A 21,786-nucleotide genomic window follows, 5' to 3' on the forward strand; every position below is an offset into this window, starting at 1 on the left:
GCCAGATATTTGAACGGTGACAAATTGACGTATATACTGTAAGTAAGGCTGCGTTTAAAGTTGCAATTTGTTAGAAAATGACGCGACTTATCTATAGTTATCTGTTCAATTATGGGCTGTTTTATAATTATGTCACCATTAAATATAATGTTTAATCTTAGCATTGTCCAAACTAATTTGTTTGTTTGTTTTGGGTCTAACGCCGTTTTTCAACAGTATTTCAGTTAAGTAACGGCAGGCAGTTAACCTAACCAGTGTTCCTGGATTCTGTACCAGTACTAACCAGTTCTCCGCAAGTAATTGCCAACTTCCCCACATGAGAAGAGGTGGAGGACGAATGATTTCAGACACAATGTCATTCATCAAATTGTCATGGAAAACATACGCCCCGCCCGGGGATCGAACTCACGACCCCGCGAACCGTAGACCAACGCTCTCCCAATTGAGCTAAGCGGTCGGACTAATACCCTTAAAAATAACAATCAAATAGCTATAGATATTCAAACACTGCGTGGCCGATTAAAAATGTATCGACACTGCACAGGTTGACTCCTAGATAACTACAAATACTCAGTAAACACTTTATATTATTTATTCTATCTAAATTTAAGCAATACCTGACTTTGCAATCACATACATTCGTTTACTCCATTGTTATCTCTGAAAATCGTTGTATAAAATGTCTATAGAAGGAACTCCTTCCTGATAAAGCTTCATACTTTACATTGATAAAATGCCACCCGAATAGATGATCCTGCCAAACTTTTATGTTACCGTAACATTTTCCAGGTTTTTTTTTTTTTTTTTTTTTTTTTTGATTGGTCGCACAAGCAAGATCTGATGCAATGACTAGAAATTAAAGATTAAAAATTTATTATTTTACCTTTAAAGTTTAAAAGTCTTCACGACAGTTGTCTCGTCATGACTATTGATTTTTGATTTCCCGTTCCATTAATAAAATATCATCATTTGAAAACCCGTCGATTATTACCTTATGTCAACATTAAACATATTTTCAGAATCGAAGTGTACACGTGACCAAAATTCAGAAATGTAGCCTTCGTATATTGTATTAAGTTTGTCGTTTCATGTTTTATAGTATGCTACCATTGCTAATGTTGTTTATAGGTTTGCCGATATGAATATATATAAAATATTCTAACATGGCTCGATATGATTTCCAGTTAAACAAAGAAGAAAATCAAGCTCTATATATTCTGCGATAAACAACGGTTGACGCGCGGACCGGTAAGAGAGCATTATGACGTCAATTATGACGTCATATTGCCGCATGACGTTCGATACATTACTCCTCGCGTAAACGAAGTCCAGTATAATATCTATTAAAATATATCAATGAGCATGTCAGAATGAAAAAAATCAAGGCCTTCTTGTTATTTATCGTCTAATTTACCACGGTTCATCGTTCAGATGCTTCAGTATTTAACCACTCGGGCTAACGCGCTCGTGGTTCAATTCCTACGCATCTGAACTCTGAACCGTGGTAAATCAGACGATAAACAACTCGAAGGCCTTGATTATTTGCTAAATATATATCTATTATTACTGATAATCGAATGCACGTTAATGATATGGCAATATCGACAGATAGCGGCTCTGATTAGTGATACACATATCGATTGACCAGGACAATATTGTAATAAAGAATGATGAGAATCGGACGGCTGAAGCAGAATCGATTAATCGGTCCAATTCTGATCACTCTCCGATCCAATTAATCGGAACGAATCGGAATAGGAAGACCGAAATAGACTATTGTAATATAGCTACATGGTTAGAACAGCAAACATTTCTCAAGACAACGTTTAAATGGTGTTATTATAACTACTATAAAAAATGTGAATTTTATGAGAAATTAATCTTTTCAGGGTGTTGTGCATGAATGCTGCCATACAAAGGCAGATAATGCATATTTGCAGTAATGTCCATGGTTAATATTAAATATGTACTGACTAGGTAAAATGTACAATATTGGTATACGTGCAGTAGAATTTTTAAATGGATTTAGCCGTAGGACTAGATAATGTGTTTTCTTGACTACACAGGCAGTTTCAAAGAACATTCTTATAGCAACTGTTTGTGTCGCGTTCATGTTTACGAATATGCATTCAGTGACAGAAATATTTACTTTACCATTTAGGTACTTTAAGTATAATTCACAGGGAATGGCGGTCAGTCGTGAATGCATCCATTTATTCACCTAAAGCATGTCTTTTGTACCCATGTAACTTCAAACGATTTTCGACACTGAATCAGACAATCAATAGACATGTTTTAAAACTTTAAATAGACCCATCATGTGCATGTTATTCATTAATAGCGTATATTGCCAGAAAATGGTAGAAACATAGGAAATGTTTAGGCAGTCGTAATGATTCCATCCCCATTTAAACGGTTGAGATGGATGGATAGGATACAATCAAGTATGAGATATATACTATAGAGCCTATAGCTATATGTGGTTAAATTACTATAGAAAATAGCACAATAGAAAACAAACAAGAAAATATCGGTTAAACCGAAAAATGCTCTCCAAAACACTAAAAGAACAAAAGCGAAATTCGCTGACTGGGGGCATTTATAAAGTTTACAAATGTTGAAAAATCAAAGGGCAGTATCTCATTGTATCTCATTTAAAAATCAACCGACCGAAATATGAAGATAACATGTGCATTTCCTTTTGAGATTCAAGCTTTCTATGAAGTTTCAGTGAATTACCACCAGTGGTTGCTGAGGAATACTCCTGACAAGAATTGTAATGTACAAATGTAGTACACTTATGTTGAAAATAACCAAAAATGGCAATAACAAAGTGATAAAAATCATCTGATCGAAACATGAAGTAAAATTGCGCATCTCCTCTTCCTATGAAGCTTCGCTAAATTCTTAGAATTAGTTGCTTAGAATTACTCCAGACAAGAATTCCGGAATGGACGGACGAAGCGACAACTATATGCTTTCCCTTCGGGAAGAATATTAAAAGCAAAACAAGAGTGCCAGAATGTCACAATATACGCCCGTCCTAACAAATTTCTTTACACTAGCACCTGTATTTGCAAATGGAATTTTAATTCTGTGGTTGTATAGTAATTACTGTAAGTTTTTTTGTTTTTTCTAAATCCACAAAAAAACCCTTACCAGGTAGAGATACCTTAAATTACACCTAAAATTTGAAAGTAACATGTTGTACCACAGAAAAGTGGTCTTGGGTTTTCCCTACGGTCAATTATGAAAAAAAATACAATATAAGAGAGATAGGTCAAAATACACCTCAAAATTGGATGTAACATACATTTGTACATGTTGTAAGAATTTTTAGTTTTTGAATTTGTATAAGCCATGAACGGGAATGAAATGTCTAGTTAAAAATGTTCGTTTTAGTATTCGACTATTATTGTTATTAGCATGTACGCTGATTTTTTATTAACTTAATTTGTCGAAATGGAAGTAAATATGGCTGCAAAATAGTTTATTACCAGTTGATTATGAATCCTTTATTATCAGTTATACGCATTAGTCAGTATGTATCTTTTTAGTAAGGAATTTGTTGATGTGCAAATGATTACATGTATTCTTCTTCTAATAATTCATTATGATACAGATTCATCATGAAGGAATTGATTGAAATTCGATACAACTCTAACGTAGTTTACATGACCTTAGATTTGTCGATCTATACAATCTGCGTCATTATCGCTTTTAACTTTTAAAAGAGATCTAAGGTATTCAATGTGTCATTATCAGTTTGAAAAATTCAAATCTTGACTACTGGAGACAAGTGTCTCTGTTTGCATCTGTGTATTTAATACGAGTCTGCTACATCTACTTACTTTATTCTTAAAGGCACTGACCTCCGGATTTTGGCTAAAATATATTTCTTTCAAATTGAAGTTTTGTCATATGAACATTAGAAAATGATTTTTTGTTTCTAAACTATTTTAAAAATTCAAAATCAAGAAGAAAAAAAATGACCTCGTCGGGATCGAACCCGGACTACCACGACAGTAGAAAGGTTTTCTGCTGCCGTTACCAGTAGCGCTATGGAGGATTTATTGTTGAATACACGTTAAATATAGATATTTAGAATTGAGGTAGTTTATAAACACTTTTCAATTTTCATCCTAAAAAGTAGTAAAAGCAACTAGTTCTCATGTGTTTCCGTAACATATAGTCTGTCAGCAATTAAGTTTCAAAGCATTTTTAAAAAATGTAGCATTAATTTTTAGATATCTAAAACAATCCTTTTTTGTTGTCGAACGATGTGGAGGCCAGTGCCTTTAAAGTACATCAGCTTGTCTTTTTCACTTTATTTATTTCAAGTATAAACTACCACAGGTGGGATCCTATTTTTTATATTTAAGATAATAACATAATTACGTATTTGTATTTATTGAACTAACAACACAGGGATAAACGGACCGGTCTTTTCATATGCATCTATATTCCTGTTCACGACAAGTCTCTTTAATTTTATTACTATTGACTTTTGATTTCCCGTTCCAATATAAAAATATCATCAATTGGAAAACCAGTCGATTGTTACCTTGTTTCAAATATACACCTTCGAAGTTTTTAAACTTTGATTGGCCCAACTTGTGCATGTTATTTATTAATTGCGTATATTGCCAGAGAATTGTTTAAGTGTTATAAATGTAGATTTTATCCAGCGATGGGTGGATAGGATTCCGTTTGTCGATTGCAAAACGCGATATGCAGTAACGGTAATAACATTTACGTGACATGAGTGACTTAAACCATTTAATAAGACTTTGAACAACAACAAAAAAAACATTTATAAAAACTGGAAGATTATTATCAATTCTTTTGACATGAATTGATTGCATTTGTTATCATTTTGAAGCCAGGTATTTGTTAGTAGTACTACCGGATATTTTAAACCATTGTAGTTCCATGTTCTGTTTAAATTTGTTCTAGTTTTCTTTTCAGGAGTTGATCTGAATATAATATATGACTGATTCATTCCTACAGTTTTCTGTTATGAAAAAAACATATGTATAAGTTACATAGCCTTTCCATTGTACTGTCCAAATTATGGTCTACCTATTTTTGAAAATAGCAGAAACAATAATATTAAAACAAGGTTATACATACTTTACTAAAGTGCTTCGTTGTTTTGGATGCTTTTAAATAGATTTTTAAAAGTATTATAGGAACATTATAAACATTTGCCCTGATTCAATCTTAAGTGTCATAGTTAAGTTACAAAACGGCTTTTTAAAAATGGCCGGGATTTTGTAAAGACAAATTTGCAATTGCAAAAGAAGAATGTGGTTTGGTGTATAAGAAGAAAATCATCTTCAGGAACACAATATCGTTTGAACTCATTTTCCCCCTGCACGATCAGATACTGGAACGCCTTGCCTTATAACATCAAGGACATTGTGAACCTTCAGTGCTTCACATCTGACCTAGACTCGTATATGTACTTTTATTATACCTCACATAAATGTCCAGTTCACATTTCCCATTAAACATGAATAATATATCATATTCCCAAGTAATTTTATATCTCATGCGCAAAATCTTTATTTTCAGTTTCTGCGCAGGTGATTTGCTGTATTATTTCATATCACATGCGCAATAGCACTATTTTGTTTTTCTGCGCATGTGTTATTATTTTTCCTATCTCCCGTTGAGAGACTGATACAAGACTGAGACGTTAACTTTTAAGACGCGGCGCTTATATACTTTAGGATTTAATTTCTTTCATGTGTGAACCCGGCCGATTTTCCTTTTTAAATGAATTGTTCTACGTGTTTTTATCAAATATTGAATCGAAACTATCACCATCAAGTTGGAAATGATCTAACTAAGATAATAAGCTGTATGTTTCGTTTAGAAATAATAAAGTTATCGCCGTTTGTTTTAATGCTACCGCTGGTGATTACAGCATTGTCGCAATGTTGAAATATGCGCAAAAATATAGGGGTCAGCGATATGCAAACTTCTCGAATAAATCTATCAAAAGAAGTCTTATTACACAGCATAGTCGCCACCTGAGTGCTAATAAGTAAAGACTCATTAACTCTGTCTTAATTATTTGGTTAGTAATTAGTTTTTAGATTAATCATTTTAATTATTATGTTGATTCTCCAGTAAATGTTTTTACCTTTATGTCATTTCTGTATAACAAAATAATTATTGCTTTTTTCCTTAGAGGGTGATATGAAAAATCTTCACCTCTCGAAATATGAATATAGACCTCTACTTGCGCCTTGGTCGATATTCATATATCTCGAGGTGAACATTTTTCTTATCACCCTATTTATCTAATGTCATCATCCTGTTTTTATTTTTAACAAAGGTGTATATATTACTGCTCGTACTCTCTTAACACATGCATACCATATATCATGTAACATAGCAACATGTTTTAACAACTCCCCCGACCTCCCAGTTATGATCAGAAATTGATTGTTGGTGGTATCCCCGTAGATGTAGATGAAGATAAGTTTTTCTAGTACGAGCTAACCACGATAAAATCCTGTGTGACTTACAAGAAAGTACTTAAGCATGCTTAAAGATTTAATGGGACGGTATTGTAGTGGTTGAGGTTTTGGATGCTCAAATCTGTGATCGTAGGTTCAAGCTCAACTGGGATCAATACGACACATAGTGTTGGTTTTCCCAGGAAACGAACTCGAAGGTAGTTCAAATAAGCGTGAGGATTTCATCACATTGAAACCAAAATAAATGCGTATAAACAAAGCTAAATATCAATCTGTTTAATAATATCACGATAGAAGGAAAATGATATCATCTAGAATATAAACTGTACGTGTGTTAAGGATGTAGGAGCGAATTTTTTCTAACATAAAGAATTTTTTCATACTCTGAGAGCTTGAAGAACATTTGTTTCCAAGACAAACAAGAGAAGAAAAAACATAGGTCACCGAACTCGTTTTCATTTTATAGGGCATTTTCTTCACCCACTGCTTAAGCATTTCTGAAATTTTGTAAAATTAGAAAAATGGTGATACTTTATGAAACATATAATATCCCACTTAATGTTATAGGAATTTCAGGTATTACAGGTTAATATGAATACAAGGTGATGCCAGTATTATATAAGCATAAATGTCACTAACAATTCTCTTTCATTTTCACATATTGACATAATTATCCCACCCACTTTATTGTCAATGGAAAAAACGTATTTAGATCTACAAAAAAAATTCTGACGTTAAGATTTTCAAAATATTTTGCAGCTTTAATGACCCACAAAAATGCTTCAAAATGGAAAGAAAAAAAGTTGGGGTCACCGTGCATCTAAGAGATTTATTAAGAAAAAACTGTTAAAAATTGGTGAATTTTGATATTTTTTGTTCTTTTTGTTTCAATATATGTTTTCTAGATAACATAATGTGCTATCTTGAAAACTTTTATTTCAGTTATAGCTCATTATTATATGCATCAGTCAGGAAAATTTCAAAACAAAACCTAATCTACTTTAATAGATATTTGACATTACCTACCCCTACCCCATTGTAAATCTTACATCAATTTTAGGCAAATACCAGCCAAAAATAAGGGTGAAAAATTTTTTTTCGCAAAAAGTAGAATTTATTTGCTTAAATGGTACATTATTAGCCATATTTTAATTATCTATCATTAATTTTTGGCAAAACTTTTGTTAGAAAGCACTATTCGGAGAAACATTTTTCAAAATGGCGGATATCCTGGAAAAAAAAAACGCTCGTACATCCTTAAGTATTCCAATACCGCCGACAAAAGCAAACTAGGTGTTTAATGCTGCTAAGAGAAACCAAACCATGTGTTTATTGGTTAAACAAAAGATTGTTAAAGAATATGCTGCATGAAAACCTAAGTTGTCAAGTGAAACAGTTCTTTCATGCATCTTTCTTTTTGCCAATAAAAATTTCTCAATGAAGATATATATTTTAATTTCTAAAAAGAATAATGATCAAGATAAAGGTCTCCGTTACATAAAATAATTTTGATTCAATCAAGTTCAAATTATTAGCGATTCACAAGCTGAAAACATATTCTTATTGCCACTGGAAAGAACTAGTGTACGATATCACAAGGAATACATGTCTTATCACATGTACTTTACTCCATATCACTTACATCGTTTTGATTCTGATAGAAATAGCATAGCCGATCAAATATCTATATCTTACTTAGGCGTTTTCTCCTGTGTTTTTGCCTTATTTGTCTTTTTTAACGTTTTTAGAGGAATGTCCTCCTGTACATCCTTGTCTAGCAATGTTTCGTTGGCTGCATCATCAATATCATTCTTTTCACGGTTTAGTTTCCTAAGATGCTTAATCTTTAGATCAAGACATATGATACAAACAATTAAAATAAGTAGACTTGTCATAATGATGGAGAAACTAATCTCGATGTAAGATAAACGTTTTATATGATCGTTAAGCTCAGTTGCCATATATGAATTGCCAGCACATCCAGTCTTCAGTTCAAAGTCTAAAAGGAAAAAGTATGATTTTGGTTAACTCTGACTCACACTAGATTATCGATAATTCAATATACATGTGTAATTTAAAAAGTGTACGTGTGTGTCGATTTCGATTCCGTTTGGTTTAATAATATGTAATTGCATGTTTACGTATACCGAAGGTTTTAACCACGATACTAACTGACAAAGGGCATGGGTATGGACTTATTATTTTGAACTACTTGTGACTTGACCTGCATATGCCTATATCTGATATGGAAATGATAATCCTAAAAACATGTTTGTATAGATAAATCATAAGTGAATAACATCATAGCGGTCTCTAATGAGATTGTAACTAACATGAAAACACTATAGAATTATATTGATAAATAGTACCGTCAGAAAATACTGAAGTCGATAAAAGAATTCAAGAATCATAAGGAATGTGAGAAAGAAATGCATACATAAAGTATTTTAAATAGTGCGGACATTTTATCACCAGTGCATTGGTAACAATAAGGAAAAGGTTGAATCGTGGCATCATTTTACTGTCGACATGCACTAGGTGAAGGTTACCAAGTTTACTTACATATTTTTCTTTCGTTGTTTTATTACGCAGTTTTGTTGCAAGTTGCAAATATTAATTTTTCAGAGCAGCCATTCTAGTTTGTTTTTGAGTCGGCTAAAGGCTGAAAGCCTTTTGACGAGTCCTTGCTATCCAACGATTCTCTAAATGGACCAAATAACACAGTGAAGGGATGTAGTTCCATTAGATTTCTCAAACTTCAAATAGTTCACTGCATGAATGAAGTTAAGTTGTGTCAATTCCCTTTGCTATGACCAATATACGATGTAATCTGTCATATTTATGACTTGTAATTGTGCAATACTCGAATGTAACTCATTAAGCATAAATGTGCATTTTAAGAATTGCGCAGGCTTACAAAGCTTGGGTAACATCCAGCGAAAGACAAAAAATAGTTCCACAGGGCTCCAGATAAGATGCGTATTAGCGTAAATTACGTATAGAAATAATGCAAATACGCATGTCTAATAATTTCTAAGCGTATAAAACGTATATAAAATTACAGAAACGCACACAATGCTTTTTTAAAAACAAAATCTGAATCGTCTGGATGCGTTAGGTAACATAGCCGATCAGCCTTAATTCTCCCACATTGAACGTAAACACGCATCGTATGATTTCTATAAACTTTGCGTGGGTTGAATTTTGCAGTCAGTAAACGGATAAATTATCGGAAGAAGAAGCTCTTACTGGTTTGTTTAGTTACTACTGATATTAAAAATGATTTTAATTCTTATTTTTCGAGAAATAAACAAATCGGCGAAACATTAAATTGTATTTTCTTGTAGTTTTTGAAATCGAAAGTAGATCGTCTATGTTTTTCTGCTTTCACGAAACGAAACAACTTTTTTATGAAAAGATTTAAATAAGAGGTAATTTAACCGTAAACTTCAATGTCAGATACTGCCAATTGCTGCTAAATGTCTTCGTATCATCACAATTTGTAAAATATATTGTTCAAACTGGAGAAAAGTGTAATCGTATCCGGATATAATATTTTGGGTAAATATCGAGCTGTGTTATGAAATTTTAAGAAAAAAACTAAAAACAAACTGAAACTGGTAGACTATACTGTCAGTACATCAATCATTAGCCGACTCAGGCCATTCAGGCCTTTGTTTAATATTATACGCATTTACATTTTTTTCACTTCAGGTCATTTAATTCAAATATATACTATTACATGATTTAAAATACTTACACGGACATGCAAGCTGACAATATTCAGAGGGTATCTGGGAACATATAAACGAACATCTATAACACGTGCTGTTGTCACGCCAGTACTTATTCGTGTCACAATACAGTCTCGAATCTGTAATAAGATATATAATCATAGGAAAGTATCCCGCTTTATGAAATCTTATTTTCACATGTATCATTTAATTGTATGTAGAAAGTATATGAACCTACTCATGATTTTATGATTTTAAAAGATCTCCTTACAGATAAAACAAGACTGATCATGAAAAATAAACAAATATAGGTCACTAGAGGGAATGAAATGTATAAGTACCGCACAGTATTATGGCGTTTTTATTTTTAGCAACATGTAAATCAACAATCAGTACTTAGCACTCTCTTTTAAAACAAAATATATTGGAAGAAAGTTCAATAGCTGGCTAGATGGCGCAGTAGGTAGAGTGGCCAGACAAGTAATCATTTTGTAGTGATAGCTTTGATGGTTCGAACCTTGCATCATTCATCTTTTTTTTTTTGCATATAACATATGTTTAATTTAATACTTTGTGTAAGTTTAGTTTTTCTCTGGTTTCTAATTCATTTACAAAAGCTTCAGAAACATTAGATCATATTAAAGATGATGCGTATTTAAACATAATTACGTCTTAAAGGTAACGTATATAAGTTAGTGAACAAGTTAGTTTACTAGATTAACCAACTTGTGTTGTTTTATTTGAATCGTATTGATAAAATTTGGAAATAAATACATTTTTCAAAATATTTTTACGGGTATGGGAATCGAACCTCCGACGAAAAAGTGTAACACGAATACCGTTACCGCTCAACCAACGAGTAATTACTGTTTGCATTGTAAACCTAGTGTATTGACTTAAATTTATGCTATTGTTTTGTTTGTTTACATTTCAAAGCGCCTTAGTACTGTGCGATACCCATAGAGTCAAAGGGGGCTATGTGCTTATAGTGTTTCATCTAAACAATATCATTTGTATTTAGACAGTTCATCAATTCATATTTGCAACTATCGTGTATAGAGCAGCACATCCGAAATATGAAATCTATTCACATTTTTCTACATAAAACACCGACTAAGCGGAAATCCTTAACATTTGTTATCAATATCATATGGCATCTTGCCTACTTCAAAACGAAATTCTTGATAAGATAAAAAATAAAATACGATGTTTAAAATTGTTCAAATGTATACGACCGTCATCAGTTAGTATGACCATACTCTTGCATTTCTGCGTACTAAAATTTACCATGTTTAGTCTCAGTCTGACGGAACGTTCGCGCATTCTGACGTTTGTCTCATACAGTAACGAATAACGTAGAAAGGTCAGACTGGGGTGTACCATAATCTGAAGACACACCACATATCATCATATAATCTTAATATTTTACACCCATCTGTGAAAGGTAACATGTTTACATTAGAATTAAATTAAACAAATATTAGTTGACATGCCCACATGATACCGATGCACTGTGACAAAGGAAATCTCATGTTATTTACAATAAAAAAATAAATAAATTAATAGGTCAATAAATGTGCCAGTTGGCTATAACGTAACACCTAGCTTCACCATGGCCCGGGGCTGATGCCTTTGTACTTGGTTTGCAATTATCTCCAGAAGGCACACCGAAGTTGTTTATTAACCGTTTAGTATTACCTTTACAAACACTATTCAAAAATTCTTCCAGGTCAGTTTTCCCAATGTCTTCTAGTACATGTTTTTCGTCAGTAGCAATCCTGGTCCAAGCATCCGGTAGCTCTCTGTTTTCTGCGAACACAACATACGTCTTTTTTCCTTTCATCGCTTTCATTGTCTTCTTCGGTTTTTCTAACTTTGATCTTCCATCCAAAACTAAGAAAAACTCCTCTGACATTCTCAAACTATTGCTGTGAGTTAATGTATCAGACACTTCCGTCTTCAAAACAGTGTATGGGATTTTGTGACTTATATTTCCCGGTTTAATCTGAACTATCAATTCCGTCCAACTGGAATTCAAATCATCTTTTATAAAATTATAGGTACGATTTAATGTTGCGCCAACCACAGACAAACGTATTACTGAGCCCTCTAGCGATGCATTTATAAGTTGTGATATAGTTGTTCTTTGATCATAAAATGAACCCTCTTCTCTATACATATCCCAGATAATGTAAGCCCTATACGGTTTGCATTTCAGGTCAGTCCTTAATTCTGAAAATAAATCAATACAATAAACGTAACAGCTATCGTTTTTACAAAAATGTAAATTATTATATTAACACATCGTAATTTTTGAAATTTTTATTCAAGATTTGAAAACTAATCGAAAAGATGAACAAGGATGAATATACAAAGGGAATTCTGCGTAATAACAGTCACACTACAACGTAAACCACAAAAGCGCAGACACTCATGTACCAAAATCAAACACACAAACACACAACTAAATAACATAGAAGACAGTAAGACACCGTCTTAGACACACAATAACACAAACGCACCCATATCTTTTCCGCAGCCTTAACGTACTAAACGTATTAGCGTCTGATGGCCCTTTTACGCTTCCGTAGAAACAACATTTATTACACGAAATTTATTTTGAAAATATATCTGAAAAGTCTAGGTCTGCAGCTCTCAAATACGGTTATATCTTACATCTGAGGCATATACTGACACTCTCAGACAACATCAAAAATGACATTTTGAGCGATTCGATGAAGTTCCAAAATTATCAATGTACCCTTGGTCCGTTACGGACCCCTGTGGGATTTGTGTTTACCCCGAGCTCAAATATCTTTTCGTATATGAAAAGCTGACATGCCGTACTAAAGCCCAGGTAATTTCAATTCGTAAAGAAAGTGCTGAAAATTGATCCCTCAATAGCAAAAAAGAAAAAAAAGAAGTCCATGCGCATACATTTAGACGAGGTGACCCCTGTGCGTGACCTCTGACTATCTATGAATCAAAATACGGCTTTCGTTTTCAAGTTTAGCATTTCTACTTTCATTTTCTTTACTTCCGGAAATAGCTGAAGGTCGAATGACATCATTTTCTGTGTTGTCAAAAACATATATATGCCTGGCGAGATTGCATAAATATGCGCTGGCCGTCCTAAGGTATTAGAAAAATCATTTTTATCTAAAAATTGGTGCTTTTTCGACATTTTATAACAAGTCTGTACAAATACTTACGTTTGAGACAAAAATGGCTAAGCTAAAATGCATTTTAGGAAATCTGTATATACTTTCCGCAGCCTTAACATACTAAAACATATTAGCGTCTGATGGCCCTTTTACGCTTCCTTAGAAACAACATTTATTACACGAAATTTATTCTGATAATATTTCTGAAAAGTCTAGGTCTGCAGCTCTCAAACACCGTTATGTCTTACATCTGAGGCATATACTGACACTCTCAGACAACATCAAAAATGACATTTTGAGCGATTTGATGACGTTCCAAAATTATCAATGTACCCTTGGTCCGTTACGGACCCCTGTGGGATTTGTGTTTACTCCGAGCTCAAATATCTTTTCGTATATGAAAAGCTGACATGCCGTACTAAAGCCCAGGTAATTTCAATTCGTAAAGTGCTGAAAATTGACTCCCAAATAGCAAAAACAAAAGAAGAAGAAGAAGAAGTCCATGCGCATGTACATTTAGACGGGGTGACCCCTGCGCGTGACCCCTGACTATCTTCGAATCAAATTACGGCTTTCGTTTTCAAGTTTAGCATTTCTACTTTCATTTTCTTTACTTCCGGAAATAGCTGAAGGTCGAGTGATGTCACTTTCTGTGTTGTCAAAAACATATATATGCCTGACGAGATTTGGCTGGCCGTCCTAAGGTTATAAGCAGGAAAAAAACAATTGTGTACCGCCTTTGAATTTCGTCAGCCTGAATAAACGGTAGCCACGAAAACTAACTCAAAGTAAATGGGGAGGGATGCAGAAAGTAGCGTAAAATCTACTTTGTATTGGCACTCTCGACAGAAAATATGAAAATGCTTGACTCCCGTTTTCGTATTAGCCTTATTTTTTTATATCGGTTCGCTTTACTTTGATATTAGCTCAAGCTATTTAAATTTATTTGTTTAATTTATTTTACTAGATATCGTGTTCAGTATTTCATTGCTGAATAATAATGAACTATTACTGGTATTTTACTTATATCTTATTCAATTCCACGATGCTCGTTAGCTTGTTTATTTTATCATTATAAGTGTTCACTTTCAAAGCTGTTTAAATTTCTTTGTATGTATGTATGTAATGGTCACGGGGCAGTAGTGAGCGCCGGATGTATATCCCACGCCCAGTATATGGGCGTTAAATAAGGAAACTGAGAACTGATATTTTAATATTTTAGGAAATAACATTCATTGTAAAAGATAAACATACCTCTATGTGCTAAAGCGTAAGTCCAAATTACTAGAGAAACAAGTACGTGTATTAAGATTCGCATGGTTCTTTAAATGTTCGTCTTTATTTTAAAAGTGAATAGATATATTCATCAGGTTTATAGAAATATAGAAGAGTTAAAAAGTAATATAATCTTAAGTCTACGTTGCAACCAACCAGGAACAAATTCTTGTTTTAAACTGTTTAAAGACCAACCACAGAATAATTAAACTTCTTATGTTTCCATTGTGTGAATTATGATACGTTTAAACCAAGCTTACTTTCTAGAAAGTAACATAAATATTTATCTATGATTGTGTTTTTAACTGAGCCGAAAAAGAACTGCAGATGAAGTTGTGAAAACACTTTAACTCATGACGAGCCTAAAATGTCCACCTTTCATCTTGTATTATTGTTGTATTATACTTGTATCATCCGAATGATTTTCATGAAGTTTAAGGTAGAGGGAAAAGTAGATTACCAGGTTGTGGCGGGTCTTTAAATATCGTTCAAATCAATAATATTGATAACGCTAGTATCGGGAGCGCAAATTAACTTTAAAAAAATGGAAACTAGCCAATTTTGTATACGTTTTTTTTTTTAAAGAAAGCAATACATTTTGCCTATCCAAACAAATTTGTCTGGTTGGAAGAACCTTCATACATATTTCATATTATGGTAAGATACTCGTACACAGGACTGATTAATAGCCCTGTGGCCGGTAATATGGCGCAGTTAAGACTTTTTGATTTGCTAAAAATATTTAAGCGCCTACTTTTTCATCAAAATGTGAATTCAGTATAAAACAAACAAAACACTTGATCTATCATACCGATTTTCAAGCAAATATAATATTGATTATTACTTGTTTTCACGTCCCTTCCCCGCGCTCTCTGTTTACATTGCCGGTAATATGGCACAAGGACGTAGCCGTGTGCAATGTGTAATATAAGTCATATAAAACAGTTTTTTATCTACTGGCACGTATAATATGTATATGCAATGAGACGTAACATTTTTTATAAAAACTAATGTTTATACCGCTACGCTACGAAAATTAAAAAGCTTCAGATTTAAACAAAATTCAAATATGTTTTCATTAGACAAACAAAGTAATGAAGGAGAGAGTTTCAAAAAAGCTTTCAGCTTCCTACTCAATCCTGTATGCGTTTTGTTTGGTATATTTACATGTTGTAAATGAATTGTGATGAATAAAATATTATTTAAACCAAAGTAATGAATATTATTGACGTAAAATGAAATATCTAAATTGCAAGCTGTAGATTTAAAATTTTATACACTTAAACAAACGTATAGTAAATAGTGATTATACATACAAAATAATACGTATCTTCAAAAGGTTGTTACCTCATTTTAAAGAATATGATTTGTAATATTTCTATAGTATTATAAAGCTATAGGTTGCACACCAACATATTTGACTGTTCTTTATTTCATATAAAATCAAATTGTTTAATAACGTTAGTTTGACATATTTTAAATACCAGATTGAAAGATATTCCCGTAAAGAACTATATCGCTCATATTAAAAAAGAAAAAAGAAAAAAGAAATAGTCTGAGCTTTTGTATGAAAAAAAGATATACTTCATGAAATAAAACCTTGTGACAATACACATGACGAAACATAACGTAGAAAGATGCATAGCACAACAAAGGGGGCTACTTAAGGGTATGAAAACAGGAAACAGTACGATAATGAGATAATGAATGAGTTATGGTGTAGAATGCACACCAAATAAAAAGTGTTTTAAGAGGTCTTATAGATATATGCAACCCGTAGAGGACATGTCAACAACCGACCCAACCCAACAGATGTTTGGGGTAAAATATAAAAATCCGGACCAGGAAAACATATTTCGACCCCTGTTGAAATTGTAAATGTTCACGGTGATATCATAAAGGACCAAAATACAGTTTCCAAACAATAAAAACCCGAATTCTGCAATTTATACGATAGTGACGACGAAAATTGAAAAAGTTGCATAAATAGTAATAGTACTTCGCATGAACGACCCGTTATTCACACATAACGGAATATTAAATGAAAATATCACACTTGAAGAAATAATACGCGTCAAGTTGGGGTCAGCTGCCGGACAAAAAAAAAACGGACGATGTCTTTTAAGTGTACCCCAATTATAGTTTTTGATTGTAGTGTTATATCAGTATTGAGAAAGTCTATAATCTTTCCCGTTTTGCAAGATTCAATCTCAGATAAACGTGTTCCCGTATATAACAGAGGAATACAAACCTGAGATTTCCGGTAACATGGCTGCCATGTAGAATAACAAAAACGGTCAAGCCATTTGAAAATCAACAATCTTTGTCGATATATCTTAATGAAGTCAAAAAATTGCTACAGATGCGTATAAAAGGGTCATCTTTGTACTAGCATGATAAAAACAAGTGAAATATACATAATAGTGTAGTATCGGACGATCAGCCATTCCTTTTGTTTGAGAATCTTCGCGGGTCAGTTGATCCGAAAACAATCAACAAACATTTATCCTAATATCTACCACGGAAAATGTCTGAAACCCTCAGTACTTCAAATCTAAAGAGGGGTCATATGGAGACCGTAAGTCCATCTGAACAGGGCCAGGATCACGCTGGAGCTCCAGACCCGACCCGCTCCAGATTGTTGTCCCCCGGCATGTACCCTCACACGCCACAACAAATACCTGTGCCGCTTGATCCAAATCAACAGCCACCTCCAGGTGCCACTATGCTAAACATCGTCGATATAATTACATCGGTGGTATCAAGCCCTCAGATAACAGAACAAATAAAATTTGCCATGACCCCAGTCATATCAACCATAGTAGAAGCCATAGTTAAACCTGTTGCTGAAAATCTGAACAAATGTTTGTCTGACATAGAAGAAATAAAAAAGAAACAATCAAACTTATCTGACTTCCAATCTAACAAAATAAAAAGCCTTGAAGCAGAAAATAAAAAAAAATGAAAATACAAATACAAAACCAGCAGGAAGATATCAATGAACTGTCATATAAACTTTCAGATCAGGAACAATATAGCAGGAGAAATATTCTCAGATTTCACAACGTTAACCTTAATGAAACAGGTGTAAAGTCTGGTGGATCTTCTGGGACTAGTAAAAAATCAACAGATGATGCAGTTGTTGAAATCTGCCAAAAAATGGGCCTCACCAATATTACAAAATCAGACATAGACAGAAGTCATACCATTGGAAAAGTTAACAAGAATGGCAATTACCAAATTATCTGTAAATTTGTGAGCTACAGAAACAAAAATGACATCTACAAAAACAAATCTGAACTTAAGAAAGCAAAAACAGAAGCATTAAGTGTATTTGTCACAGAAGACCTAACAAAATCCAAACAATTCATTGTAAATAGACTTGGGGATCTGAAAAAACTCAAGAAAGTTCACTCCTATTGGACAATAGATGCTACAAAATCACAGAAGATGGTTCAGTCAGCATGGTCAGATTCATTGAGGAACTGAACCATCTTATGCCAGATGGAGCTGCCAGATCTAATGAGGAGTCTATGTACTGAATTGTTACTAATTTATTAATCAAAAGTCAGTCTTCCAGATACAATATGTTTTGGTACAACATACAAAAAATATCAATTTGTATATGAAATTTACCTACCCACATTTGTTTGTTTACATTTGCCTATATAAATTTGTTTGAACTTATTTGGACCATTTGGTTAATGAAAATGTCTGTGTTATTGACATAATATTTTGTGTACTATATGCATAAAATATCAATTTGTATATCAAATTATTCACTTAAATTTACTTAGTATTTTGCCACCACACAACTTGCTTGACACATGAATATATTTAACTATGTTGTTTATGGAAAAAAGTATGTCTTCTTGATACACTTTGTTTGGTTTCTACATACATAAATTACCAATCTGTATATCAAATTTATTAATCTAAATCTATTTAAATTTTTGCCATATTATTAGTTCTTAGAAACATGAACATATTTGGCTATATATGTTATCATTGATAAAGTATGTTTTTGCCAATGTTGTTTATAAAAAATGTATGTCTTCTTGATATACCATGTTGGGTTTAGCTATCTGTAAATCAAATTTACTTGGTTAAATTCATTTATATTTTTTGCCCAATTACTACTTGTTTGAAACATGGACATATTTGGTTTTACATGTTGTTTTTGAAAAGTATGTTTTCTTGACATAATATGCTTGGCACAACATACTTAACTGAGTTTTATTAATTCAAATCAATTTTCTTCTTACATTACACAATTTGCTTGATATATGAACCAACCTGGCCATGTTGTTATTATTATACAATATCCATGATACATACACTCATCTGACTATGTTGTTATTATTATATCAATATCCATGATACATACACTCACCTGACTATGATTTTATTATTATACAATACCCATGATATATGCACTTACCTGACTATGTTTGTTAGTATAATACAATATCCATGATACATACACTCACCTGACTATGATTTTATTATTATACAATACCCATGATATATGCACTTACCTGACTATGTTTGTTAGTATAATACAATATCCATGATACATACACTCACCTGACTATATTGATATTTTAATACAATATCCATGATACAGGCACTCACCTGACTATGTTGTTATTCTTATACAATATCCATGATATATGCACTCACCTGTTTATGTTGTTATCATTATACAATATCCATGATACATGCACTTACCTGACTATATTGTTATTTTTATACAATTTGCTTGATACATGCACTCACCTTACAATGCTGTTATTGTTAAAAAATCTACTTGTTGCAAAAAACTATCTGATCATGTTGTTACTAATATTCAATCTGCTTGATAATGTACTCATCGGACTATGTTGTTATTATAACACAATTTGCTTGATACATGCACTCACCTGACTATGCTGTTATTATTGTACAACTTGCTTGATACAAGAAACCATCTGAATATGTTGTTAGTATCATACAATTTGCTTGATACATATAATTATCTGACAATGTTGTTATTATTACACACTTAGCTTGATACATATACTCATCTGACTATGTTGTATCATTATACAATTTGCTTGATAAAAGAACCCATCCGACTATGTTGTTATTATTATACAATCTGCTTGATACATGACTCACCTGACTATGCTTTATTATTGTACAATATGCATGATACAAGAACCCATCTGACTATGTTTTTATTATTATACAGTCTGCTCGATACATGCACTCATCTGACTATCTTGTTATTATAATACACTTTGCTTGATACATGTACTCATCTGACTATGTTATTATTATTGTACAATCTGCTTGATACATGTACTAATCTGACTTTGCTGTTATTATTATACATTTTGCTTGATACATGCACTCACCTGACTATGATGCTATTATTATACAATTTGATTGATACAAGAACCCATCTGACTATGTTGTTATTATTATACAATCTGATTGATACATGTACTCATCTGACTACGTTATTATTATTATACATTTTGCTTGATACATGCACTCACCTGACTATTATGTTATTATTATACAATTTGACTGATACAAGAAACCATCTGACTATGCTGGTGCTATTATACAATTTGCTTGTTTCATATACTCACCTGGCTATGTTATTATCATTATACTATTTGCTTGATAATGTACTCATCTCACTACGTTGTTATCATTATACTATTTGCTTGATAATGTACTCATCTGACTGCGTTATTATCATTATACTATTTGCTTGATAATGTACTCATCTCACTACGTTGTTATCATTATACTATTTGCTTGATACATATACTCACCTTAAGAAAGGCTATTAGGAAGCGCAAGAAGTTACACAAAACAGCAAAACGACTTAACACTGAACAAGCTTGGACAAATTTTAAAACAATACGTAACGAGGTTACAAAACTAATACGAATATCAAAACAAAACTACCAAAATAAACTCATTGAACAAGTAAACACAAACACAAAAACAGCGAAACTCTGGTTCAAAACTGCTAAAAAACTAACAAACAAAACAATAGCTCAAACTATTCCAACGCTACAAGACCAAAATACACAAGCATCTACAGACCAGGAAAAGACAAAACTCCTTAACCATTTCTTTTGCTCACAATCCACCATAGATGACATTAATGAAATTTTGCCACCATGCCCATCCTCTACTACAGCTACCCTAACGAATATTCTTATTACACCAACAGACGTCTCTGATGCTATATCTCTCATTGATCCATCTAAAGCATGTGGTCCTGATCTCATCAGCCCTAAACTTCTTCGAGAAGGTAAGGCAGAACTTTCTGAACCTCTTTCCAAGTTTTTCAGTAAGTTATTGTCGCATGCCTTCTTCCCCTCATCCTGGAAACTAGCAAACATTACTCCAGTTTTTAAAAAATCAGATCCCTCAAAACCTTCGAACTATCGACCAATCTCCCTTCTAAGCTGCATAGGCAAACTTATGGAACGGTGTATTCACAAATATCTCTACAACTATCTCACTCAAAACAATCTTCTTACTTCTCTTCAATCAGGCTTTATCAAAGGTGACTCTACAGTGAACCAACTGGTATATCTTCATAACGACATCTCTGCAATGCTCTCGGTAACGGCAAAGAAGTTCGAGCCGTGTTTTGTGACGTTTCAAAGGCCTTCGACAGGGTGTGACATCGCGGACTTCTTCATAAGCTATCCTCTACAGGTATTAAGGGCTTACTTCTGGACTGGATAACCTCATACCTTTCCACGCGTAAGCAGCGAGTTTTGTACGCAAATGCATTTTCCTCTTGGTCGACAATCAACGCTGGTGTCCCGCAAGGATCTTTTCTAGGACCTTTGTTATTCCTAACATACATTAACGACATTGTTTCAAACATCGGTTCTAAAATTCGCCTTTTTGCAGATGATACTAGTCTTTATATCATCGTAGATGATCCAACTTTAGCCAGTACCACTCTGAACACTGATCTTGAAACTATACACTCTTGGTCTAAAGCATGGCTTGTGACATTCAACCCATCAAAAACAGAATCCATGATCTTTTCAAGAAAACTCTACAAACGCAATCATCCTCAAATATATATGAACAATATAC

General features: G+C 33.1%; 1 protein-coding gene across 1 annotated transcript; it reads right to left on the reverse strand.

The window, feature by feature from the left end:
• Nucleotides 1-6,758: 6,758 nt before the first annotated feature.
• LOC123550347 (uncharacterized) lies at nucleotides 6,759-15,014 on the reverse strand. Its single transcript, XM_053544922.1, has 4 exons — nucleotides 14,644-15,014; nucleotides 11,924-12,457; nucleotides 10,252-10,365; nucleotides 6,759-8,490 (listed from the first exon to the last, which is right to left on the reverse strand). The coding sequence occupies exons 1-4, from the start codon at nucleotides 14,705-14,707 to the stop codon at nucleotides 8,183-8,185; spliced, it is 1,020 nt and encodes a 339-aa protein (XP_053400897.1). The 5' UTR covers nucleotides 14,708-15,014; the 3' UTR covers nucleotides 6,759-8,182.
• Nucleotides 15,015-21,786: the final 6,772 nt, after the last annotated feature.

The sequence above is a fragment of the Mercenaria mercenaria genome, chromosome 6 (genome assembly GCF_021730395.1).
Source record: "Mercenaria mercenaria strain notata chromosome 6, MADL_Memer_1, whole genome shotgun sequence".
NCBI lineage: Eukaryota > Metazoa > Mollusca > Bivalvia > Venerida > Veneridae > Mercenaria > Mercenaria mercenaria.

Bases quoted from the DNA above. Each gene is read 5' to 3' on its own strand.
- LOC123550347 (XM_053544922.1), bottom strand. From the start codon at position 14,707: ATGCGAATCTTAATACACGTACTTGTTTCTCTAGTAATTTGGACTTAC. The intron at 12,458-14,643 runs GTATGTTTATCT...ATTTATTTTCAG, and splicing joins TTACGCTTTAGCACATAGAG to AATTAAGGACTGACCTGAAA. The intron at 10,366-11,923 runs GTAATACTAAAC...ATCTTATTACAG, and splicing joins TTTGAATAGTGTTTGTAAAG to ATTCGAGACTGTATTGTGAC.